This window comes from Teleopsis dalmanni, chromosome 1 (assembly GCF_002237135.1).
Source record: "Teleopsis dalmanni isolate 2A chromosome 1, ASM223713v2, whole genome shotgun sequence".
Taxonomy (NCBI): Eukaryota; Metazoa; Arthropoda; class Insecta; order Diptera; family Diopsidae; genus Teleopsis; species Teleopsis dalmanni.
Window position 1 is genome coordinate 182,729,697 of NC_051846.1, and position 11,659 is coordinate 182,741,355.

General features: G+C 27.6%; 2 protein-coding genes across 2 annotated transcripts; both read right to left on the bottom strand.

Annotated features, from left to right (window-relative positions):
- Positions 1–4,071: 4,071 nt before the first annotated feature.
- LOC119670613 (3'-5' RNA helicase YTHDC2-like) lies at positions 4,072–8,780 on the bottom strand. Its single transcript, XM_038080944.1, has 4 exons — positions 7,761–8,780; positions 7,482–7,689; positions 6,822–7,421; positions 4,072–6,147 (listed from the first exon to the last, which is right to left on the bottom strand). The coding sequence occupies exons 1-4, from the start codon at positions 8,376–8,378 to the stop codon at positions 4,241–4,243; spliced, it is 3,333 nt and encodes a 1,110-aa protein (XP_037936872.1). The 5' UTR covers positions 8,379–8,780; the 3' UTR covers positions 4,072–4,240.
- A 1,379-nt stretch (positions 8,781–10,159) lies between these two features.
- Positions 10,160–11,078, bottom strand: LOC119671758 (uncharacterized protein C9orf85 homolog). The gene is made up of 2 exons (XM_038082526.1): positions 10,996–11,078; positions 10,160–10,937 (listed from the first exon to the last, which is right to left on the bottom strand). The coding sequence occupies exon 2, from the start codon at positions 10,928–10,930 to the stop codon at positions 10,250–10,252; it is 681 nt and encodes a 226-aa protein (XP_037938454.1). The 5' UTR covers positions 10,931–10,937; positions 10,996–11,078; the 3' UTR covers positions 10,160–10,249.
- Positions 11,079–11,659: the final 581 nt, after the last annotated feature.

The window sequence follows — 11,659 nt, forward strand, 5'->3', positions numbered from 1 at the left end:
ATTTACTGTTCAATGATTTTTTTTTATTTTTACATTAATACTATTATGATAAAATATTTTTTTTCTTTTCAAATGCAAATAATTTAAATAATTTTCAATGAAACTGACTTAATGCATTTTATTGGAAATAAATAAATCCATTGTACTCCAATCAAACATTTCAAGACATTAACCTTCTTTTATATTGTTAAATATAAATTCTTTTAACTTAACATCGTCTAATATTTTATATTATTTATTATTATTTTTTTTTATTAAAAAACAATTATTAATTTATTCATTTTATATATCAAATATTAATTGCATTTATTATTAATATTTTTTATACTATTTTTTTTTTTATTTTTTATTAATATATCAATAATTTTATCATTAAAAAATGCTCATAAATGACAATTAAATATTATTTTTAATGAAATTCAAAAAAAATATACTATTTATACATATATTATGAAACTCTCACTTCTGTCAAACGGTCAACCATTTTGGGGCGCTATTTATCAGATCAATCAGATCAGACCAATGACCTCAAATCTCCAATGATTGCTCTTACAAACGCCAAGTGTTGGTAGGCGTTGCCCTCTCAAAAGCTCTTAACACAATTTTCCGTACCACTATACTAAATTAGGTGAACCAAAAATTTATCCCAGATCTAACAAGGCGATAGATGTACAATTATATCTTGAACAATTTTCATTCGTTGATTTAGTGGCCTCATTCTCTAGTGAATAAAACTTCCAGTTACTGCCAAAAAATCTGCAGCCACTCTTCCTACTTCCTAGATTGAGGTGTTCGTGTTAGTTCTCATTTTCGTCGGTGAACTTACGACTCCCGCAACTTTTAAGCCAAAAGTCCTGACTTTCTATGCCCTTGTGCTATGCTTTCGCAAACTGCTTTTAGGGTAAAGATAGAGAAGTCTTTATGACCACATACAAAGCAATAGGACCACATAGAATAGCAATACAAAACAATATGTTATTCTGATATTAATCCCACAGTTCTGCGAGACACAATGCGATAATATCTCACCACGTCAAAACAGTGTGCTACAACTTCATCAAGCTATTATCGCTTGCTAGATGTTAACCATCTTCATGCAGAGTCCACAATGCTTCATGTTAAAGAGCATAATTACAATTTAGCTAACATAAGTGAGGGTTAGCAGCCCTACATTACGATACAGTGTTCTCTTCGAAACAGCAGTTATATAGCAAAGCAAGTTCTCAAGAAAGCTTCTCATGTTCTAATACCGACACTAGTTTAAGCTCTATTGGAATTTGAGTCCGAGAAGTAATAAAAAGACCAGATTTCTTCACTCTGACCAAGGCTAAGACCCACGCCCTCATTCTTTCCTTATCCCAAAATAAACAAATAGAATATGATCAAAAACACAACATATTATATCGATAAAGATATGAAAACTCTTGATAAAAAAAATTTAACGCCTTAGTCAGAGATAGTGAAGACACCAGATAGAGAAGACGTGAAGAAAAAGGTTATAATATATAGATGAAAACATTGTAACTCTTCATAATATATATTTGAAGCCTAGACCAGAGATAATGGAGATGCCAAACATGGAAGAAGACCAAAAACGCTTCCTATTGTATCAATAAAGAAATGAGAGCTCTTGACCAATCAACAGTAGAGGAGAATGGAACAAATTTGTTGAGGAAGCCAAAACATAATCAAGATATTAGTGCTAAATAATGATAAGACTACTTTGTATATTGGACTCTCAGTTATTTCACTATATTTTACTTATTTTTTAGCAGTATTCTTTTAGTTAATAATATTTATTGACCTCTTCAATATGTCACCCATTCCAAAAATATTTATAATAGCTCTAAATATTGCTTCGATGATTGAATAATAAATTATATTGTTTAGATTTTTTTTTTTTAAATAACTAATTAATTATAATTATTTTACTCATTTTGTTATGGCACTTCTCATTTTTTTTAATTAACTATTTAATTATAATTACTTCGCCAATTTAATGTAGCACTACGTGTTCTAGTTTTTGCTTAAAGTAAATAAATAAAAAAGGTTCAGTTTCTTTGTTGTGTTCAGTTTATGTATATAGTGTTTTACATATATAGATTTGACATATGATTTAAATATATGTTTGATTAAAATTATAAATTCAAAAAAATTATTAATATTAAAAAAATAGTTATAGTTTGAAACTATTTTAAACGATATAGTCTAATTTAATTTCTTTCAACTTTACATATTAATTATAAAAATTATATTCATCAATTTTAATATTGGTATTATATAGTAAAATTATTATTCTTCTCTTATAGAATTTAATTAAAATTTATTTTTGTAAGTTTAAGTGCAAATAATTACTTTTCATTTTTTTTTTTAATTGTTTTTATTTTTTTAAAACAAAGAATATTTTTATTTTTAAACATTATATATTCAAGCTTTGCTAGCAATTAATATTACAATAATTAAGTAATTAATAGTAAGTAACTTTGCCAAACTTTAAATTATTAATAAAAATATGAGATTTTTATTTTAAAAAAAGACAAATGTTAAAAATTTATAAAAAAGTAATTAAAAATCAATATATATATGTAATATATATGTATCTAGTGATAGAGTTAAAAAAAATTTATAGGTATTGTTTTTATGTATTTAATTTACATGATCATATCATTTGCTTAAATTATATCAATTCAAGCATAAGCCAATTAAATAATATATACTAATTATATTTTATTAATTAATGAATACATTCATATATTAAAAACTCTACTGAAACTTTTTTAATATATACGGTTTGACATTTATTTTATTTAGTTTGGGTTAGGTTAATGTGGCAGTCAGTCCAGTTGACCAAATCACTTAGACCCCACGGTCCATAGTGATACCACTACTTAAGACGGGACCTTAACCGATTATTTTATTTTCTATACCCTATACTAAATTCAATATAATAATAATTGTGATATCCAAGCATCTTTTATAATTACATTTAAATTCATTGTGCATATTTTAAACAAAACAAAACCATATGCGACTATAACATTGTCGTCATTTCAATAGATTATATAGATTTTTCTTAAATTATTTATTTTATATAAAATATATTTTAATATTTTCACTATATCAATGTTTTAAAATTTTTATCATACAGAAATATTTTATAAAACTAATATAAAATAAAAAATCATAATAAAAATATAAAATAAATTTATATGAAAAATAATATAGAAATTAAATGAAAATTTAATTAAATTGAAATCAAAATTTGAAAAAAATGTTTATAATACATCTAATTTAGACTTTTTAATAAATTATCTATTAATTATACATAAATTAATAAAATATATGTATGTATATGCTATATATAAGTTATATATATTATTATATTATATATATATATTATATATTATATATATATTATATATATATATATATATATATATATTATATATATATATATATATATATTATATATATATATATATATTACTATATACATTATATATTACATATACATTATATATATATTATATACATTTATAATATATATATATGTTATATAAATCATTTTTATATTATATTTATCTTATACATATATATATATATGTTATATAAATCATTTTTATATTATATTTATCTTATACATATATATATATATGTTATATAAATCATTTTTATATTATATTTATCTTATACATATATATATATATGTTATAATATTATTTGTATTATATATATTGTATATACCACACATTTATTATATGTATCATATAAACATTATATATTTTATACTTTTCATAAAACAGATTAAAATATATATAAGTTGTGAAATATATAAGTAAAGTTATATAATTACGAATTTTTATGAATTTTATAATAAACTTTTAATGTAGACATAACAGTTTTTTATTTGTAGCACAAATAAAAAAAATTAATGCTTAAGATGTAAGGACTATTAGCATTGTTTTATTTCTTCTTTACTTTAGAGATGTAATTCTTTTAAATATTTATTCTTACATCGTTTTTAAAGAATTATATGCTAATCAAATTAAACATTATAATATATAATTTTTACAAAATTTTACATTCTTCTTCGTTTTTTTTTTTTTGTTATATGTGAACTTAATGCTAATAGTAATTTATAACCTTGTGTGTGTTGTAGTTTGTAAATTTACAAAAGTAAAAATTTCAATATATGGAAAATTAATTATAAAATTAAAAGTAATATGTAGTTTTAATTATTTTATGATATAGTAAACTGATCCAAGGTATGTAGCAATTTTTGTAACCAAAAAACAGCAGTCGTTGATGATTCTATAAAACCGCGTCGTAGGAAAGTTATAAATTCTGTCTTAATAGCTGAGCGCAAAGTTTTTAAACTCTTCGCATCTTTGCTATTCATCTCAAAGTGTATCCAATTATCCAAGATAAAACTAACTGTCTGCTGATCATCTGTTAAAGCAAGATCACGAACTTCCTTTGATAAAACTTCGAAATCTGCTTCATCATCAGATTTATCGGAATTCTCGCCGCCATAATCGTTTATATTGCAATATCTGCCACAGTGTAGTGCTACGACAACAGGTGAGATAACAGTGTTCATGTTAATAGAGCACAACTTGCCCACACGTGACTTTTCATAAAAGATAATCCAATCATGCGGCAATTGATGTATAAAATCTTTTAGATTCTTTTGTCCTGGTGGATTCAAAGCTGAGGTTCGCTGTACTATAAGCTTCTTTTCTACACTAGATGAAAGTTCATTTTTATAACGATCTAATACGGCAATATTAGGATATAGCCCAGCAGCTAAGCAACATTTTACCATTTCCCAATCATCATTAAATAATGTTGCATTATGTCCTAGACGATACTTTTGCACCATTAGATCGGATATTTGGCGTCGTGTAGCGCAGAACATTTCCATTGCCGAATAAGATAAAGAGTTTTTACTGCAAAAATCGAAACAACGTTTTTTATTGTTTCGAACGGTAGAATATGCCTTGTACAACTCCAACACACCAAGTTGATCACTAAAGCTTTGTGCTGAAAACAGTTTACGTTGATATGAAGCTTGTCCTTGCGCAGAGCGATCTGTTGGTAGTAGAAAAGGATCCTTCACAGAGTGATATGCTACAATTGTTAATACTGGATCAAAACATTTAAAGAAAACACCATAGAGTAAGCATATGCCGAGTTGCACATCAAGTGGTATCTCAACAAGTTGCTTGCCCAAATCCGTCACACTTTCATCATCGTTGAATACTTGTAAGATTTGCAGTTTTTTCACAGCATTTTGTATACAAACTTTCGATGGCGGATTCAGTGCACGTTGTAAATATGTCTGACAATCAGTATTCTTATCAAAAGTTTTTGCGTAGAGACAAATTTCCGCCAATGGTATACGCATAAATTCTGGTATGCAAAATTGTGGCATAAATTCATATTTAGCTTTTGAATACAAACGGTAGCAGATGCCGTTTTGTGTACGACCAGCGCGACCAGAACGTTGATTAGCATCTGCTTTTGAGATCCATACAGATTGTAATTGTGAAGATTCAGTTATAGAATCATAAGTTTTCATTTTAATTTTGCCTGAATCGATAATGTATACCAGATCAGGTATAGTGATCGATGTTTGGCCAATATTTGTGGAAAGTATAATTTTTCTTTGGTTATGACGTTGTAATGCCTCTATTTGATCTTGAGAATCCATTTGTCCATGCAGTATACATAACTTATATGTACCAGGTGGTAATGTACTATTTATGAGATCACGTTGTTGTACGATATCATTATAACCAGGCAAGAATACCAGAATGGCACCTGGATGAGTGCCTCGATATAAACCTTCCAGCAAAGATAATATTAAATCATGATCGACTTCATTATCGTAATTACTCTGCTTTTGATATGCTGTGAGTAGTTGTGTTTTCTCAACATCTTCATCAGTGAACTGTAATTGTTGTTGCAAACAAAATTCAGTTCTCTCTAGAATTTCCGTACATGCCCGATCAGAAAAATTTGCTGCATACTCAACAGCCGTATAACCTTGTGAATCTTGCAAGAGTACATTTGCTTGATTTTTAACAAAAAATTCTACGTATTCAGGGAAATTACACTTGCAAGCAGCCATTAAAGGTGTTATTCCTAAAGAAAAAAAAAAGAAAATGATTTAAATTAATTGTATATATTATATTAATTATATATATCATAAATTATATTGATTATAAATTAATTATTTATATTTATAAACAAACTAATAAATTGTATAAATTATATTAGTATTATTATTATATTAGTATTATCTTTATGTTAGTATTAATATAATATTAGTATATTATTATATTAATATTGTTATTATATTGGCATTATTTTTATATTAGTTTATTATTTAGTACTATTAATATTAATATATTAGTATTATTATTCTTATATTAGTATCATTATTATTATTAGAAAAGTATTAGTATTATTATTATATTAGAATTATTATTATTATTATTATTTTATTATTAGTTATGTAAAATTATGTATTGCCCTTTGCTAAAGCAGTAATAAATCGCTTCGCTCTCCTAGCGAATATGCTTTGTTGCGTTATGGTGCTCCAATATAAAAAATAACAAGCGTTACTCTCTCGCTATGCGCGGAACGAGAATTGTTACATGCTATGCACATCCTCTGCAGCGCATTTAAAGTGCTACGTATATAGCGGAAGCAAAATAAAAAGATATTGTATCTTCAAGGAGAACAATGCGATTTGCTGCTTTATCGGAGCACATTTACAGCTTTACTAAAGTGCTATGCTGACTACTGGCACGTACCTGTTTCTGAATGTGGCGTATCGACATATAAACCCTCACTTGAAATACTAAATTTCAACTGATCAAAAAGTGTTATTAATTCCTCGGTGGTTTTACTAACATCACAACATTGATCTATTATATTATCAACAAATTGTGGTGGTTCTTCCAGTGGAGAAGATAAATGACCATACAATTCAGCTGGTTCGAAATTTTGTTGTTGCATTTCAAGTTGTTGTTGTTCTATTTCTGCCATTGAACGTAGATATTTCTCCATCAATGCTGTGCGATAACCAGAATGATAAAGTATATCTTCTAAATAATAGATTTGCACATTAAAACTCTGTCCTGGTACTCTTAATATAGGACAATTATCAAAATAACGCGATAGCAAAACTATATCCATTGTTGCTGACATTAATATCAACTTTAAATTTTTGTTACGTTTTAAATGCTCCTTCACCGAAATTAACGTAAAATCAGTGAATTTGTCACGTTCATGTACTTCGTCAATAATGAGATGAGTGGTTTTACGAAAAATTTCATTTGCATCTGCCATTAGCGTGCGAAGAAAACAACCACTTGTAGTATAAATTAAATTTGATGTTTTACGCATACGACCTGAAATTATATATTAATAATATTTATTGACTGATAATTAATTTAGTATATTGAACTTACATTCCATGCGTATTTGATAGCCTACAGTTTCACCAACTTGTTCTCCGCGCTCCTCTGCGACACGATGTGCCACCGACACTGCAGCTACTCTACGCGGCTGTGTGACTATCACACGACATGGACGTTTACGTTGATATGCGTCAATTAATATATACTGCGGAACTTGTGTAGTCTTACCAGAGCCGGTATCGCCACTAATTATGATAACCTATGATATAAATAGTTAGTTTAGTAAGATAAGCAAGATATGAAGATTTAATGCTGTGTATTGTAACTTACGGAATTAGTTTGCAGCAAACGGTAGATCTCATCTTGATATTGATATATGGGCAGCTCTTGTTTTTCGCGATACATATCACTTTTAATACGATTAGAACGTGGTGGCACTAAACGTTGACCCAAATGCAAGTACAGTGCATCACCACGATAGCGACTGTTCAAAGGAACATTTGCTGATGTCTCATTTAGGGAATGCAATTTGCGTGTTTCTTCTTTCAAACTGGGCAATACATTGGCAAGTAATGTTTTAGTTCCTGCGGCCAGTTCCAATTTCTTTTTAATACCAATCATTGCGGTTTTTTGCTTTGTTAAGTAAAGTACACGGCTATTCTTGCTACCATAACTCTTAGTTGTCAGCCGCAATGCGCTGGCGTAACGATGCAAATACTTGCGTTCTATGTTTGACAAACCTGGCAATGCGATTTCTCCTTCATTACTCTGTATGAATGCAGAAACTAATTGCTCTAATGGGAGGCGTTCCGCATCAGGCAAATTCTGCCTTTCTTTATTTGAATTTCGATTATTATTCATTCCACTTTTTGAGAACTTATTATATTTTCTGGGTATATCTTCGTTATTGCTATTATTTTTATATCTGTTTAGGTCTCTTTTCGGCATTTGTGACTGCGATGAAAACTGTTTGATACGGCGTACAACGCCGCAATGTTTAGATGCTTGAAAATGTTTAATTTCACTTGAAAATTATATAGCCAAGTTGTTAGGACTTTAGCATAAAACAATTACATATTAAACAAAAACACTATATCAATTATTTTTTATTTTAATTAGTCTCAACTACACTTTTATACATAAAAACTTGCAATGTATTTCACTTCTCAAAGTGTCATTTACAGCTGTAAATGGTTTGAGTACGATGTGTGGATTATTGTGGAACTCAATCCGAACAGAGTTACCAACTCTTAAAATTCACTGCAGCAACAAATTTTCTGTACGTGTTGTAACACAAAAGAGAATTAATTAAATGTGTATGCGAATGGATTATGACTTAAAATCATATAAAAGAAAACAATTAATTTGAATAATAATATTTATGAAAAATCAAGTCTGATTTTAAAATGACACATCAGTAAATTTAATTCTATTAAAATTAAAAAACTAAACCAATACTGTTCCTTTAAAATTTATTTATAACATTTTTTTATTTTAATTCATTTACAAAACATAACACGTTTGCTTTTAAAATGTACATTTTCTTTAAAATTATTAATATTAAATTAAAACTCGTTCAATATAATTTTACACTCTAGATAAGTGATAATATTTTTAATATTAATTAATAAATTTTTATTAATTTTAATTTTTCCGCAAAAATTGAAGTAAATGACTTGTACTTCAAATTGTAACTAATCTTCTTTATTAAATATTAAAAGTTTTAGCCTCTGGTATTCAAGGAAATATGCAATATAAGCATAAAAACATTTAATAACACACTATATGAACTCTCTTACATATATACAATTATTTGTTTACATTTAATACTCCCACACGGCTTTAACTTACGTTAGCAAAATATTATTACAATACATTACATCCTTGTATGAGAAGAAGTTTAAATGTATTCTATTGGAATTTAAATAAAGTGATTTCAAAGCATTTTTTTTATCAATTAAAATAAAATAAATAATGCGCGCATGATACATTCATGTATTAAATTTTCAAATTTTTTTAGTAACTTAACTTTTCTTTATGAAGTAATCACTGCAACCAAGCCAAGAAGTTTGAAGGGTTTATTTGTTTTCTATGCTCCAATCATGAGTGCTATATATGCTTATAAAGGGTACTAATCATAAAAACACAGAGAAGAAAGACTAAGACTACAGATTGAGGTGATGATTAAACCATATAGTTAAGGCTTCTTTTAACTTAAAATTTGTTCCATATTGAACCAAGACACGTTAAGCTTTCTAATATATATTCCCGTTGTTCGCTGTATAAGATATATGTTTATATACTCACATTTTTATTTATTCTTAATTTGCTGTAAACTAACATAATATCATAGATCTGAAAGAGAGAACTACATTGAAAGCTATGTTATTCTTGTGGTAACCCGTTGAAATCAATAAAACGGATAACATCAAAAAATTACATATACGTATGCGTGGGTTAAGTGAAGAGAGTGTGAAAAGGGCGGTATTTGTTTGGGATTTTAATTGAAAACAACCTGGATTGAGGCAGAGATAGCTACTCACTTCAATAGGACGTAGCCAAATATTCAATGAACCTGAATTGATATGAGCATTAGGATAACAAAGCAAGTGGGCAACAATGAGGGGGTAGATCACACATTTACGCATAACAAGTAAATGTTTAACACATAAGTACTGATGTTCCAATGTTCCTTGTAAACAATAGCAATATAAACACTTAATTTTAGATCCTCATAGTTTAATTATTGTTTAATAAAATCTGTATGCTACACGTTATTTGGTTACGTTTTAAATACAAAACTTAAAAACTTTCTACTATCAGTCGTTCTCGCCTTCTTCACTGCTTTCATCATATGCTTCCGAATCTAAATCATCGTCATCGTCATCATCATCATCATCTTCATCATCATAATCATCTTCTTTAAGTTTGAGTTGCTCAATTTTAGTCAGCAGTTCATCACGTGTACGCGGTATTCGTTGTTTGGCTTTTACTGTCTTCTCACAATTTTCATCATCCGATGGAGCTTCAACATTTTCCACCAAGTTTTCATCTTTTTTACCTTTTTCCATATAACGCAAAAATGCACGACGTTTTCGTTCTGGGAATGATTTAATAAGTCGTTCCATTTCAACTTTTAGTTTAACCTCTTCCTCTGGTGTTGGTTGTGGTGGTTCTATATCCACACGTTCTGCACTTTCTAAACATTTAGCACAGACGCGTGTTTCCAAAGCACAGTCCCTGCAGAGTACATGGTAGGCTTTGCGTACATTGCGTTGTTGACAACGTGTACATGTCTTGGGTTGTGTTAATGGTTTATATTTTTTATATTTAATTTTCCATTCAATAACACTTTTACAATGCTGGCAAACTTCTGATACATGCAGTGTATTTAGTTTTTTCTGTTGTGGAGTTTTGTCGTGCAAATCATTCTTGAAAGCTGTACGATTTTTATATTTTTGTGCACGCGTTCGTGATGCATTACCACGTTGTGTACTCATATTGTTTCTATAATTTAAATTAATTATATTATTTTTAATTTATAATATATGCAATTTAATTATACCTATATATTAAATTTAAAAACAGTTTTCGTATAAAACGAACCAAAAACGTGCGCAACTACAAATAATAAACACAAAATAATTTCACCATTAGAGAAATGTCAAAACTAGTTCAGTGTTATGTAGTGTTAAAACTACTATTTTAGTAGTAGATGTTGCGCTGTGTTATAACACAAGAATTGAACATTTTATGATAAATTTAATAAAAAACTGCTACTTGTGCCATTGCGTGCCTCAAATAAGTTTTTTTGTAAGATACTTTATTATCTATTTGTATTTATGTTATATCTAAATACACACAGTCTATGCTAAGATAACAAAATAAAATTTTTGAATTGTTTTTAATTAAACATTTCGTTAAATCCCACAAAAAATTTGGAGAAAATAATAAAATAATTTAAAATATCCAGTTTTGAGATTTAATACAAAATATTTAGCATAACTCTAACATGCTAAATAGAAAATAAAAAAAAATATATAAAGTATCCAATTTTGAGATTTAATACAAAATATTTAGCACATTTAGCATGCTAAATAAAAATAATAAGGAGTCCCATTATTTCTAAGACTATTTTATAAATTAAAAATAAAAATTTCATAATTCTTATAAGTAGTTATAAATTTATTTATATATGTGTATGTTAAGTTTTTCATAAAATATTATTT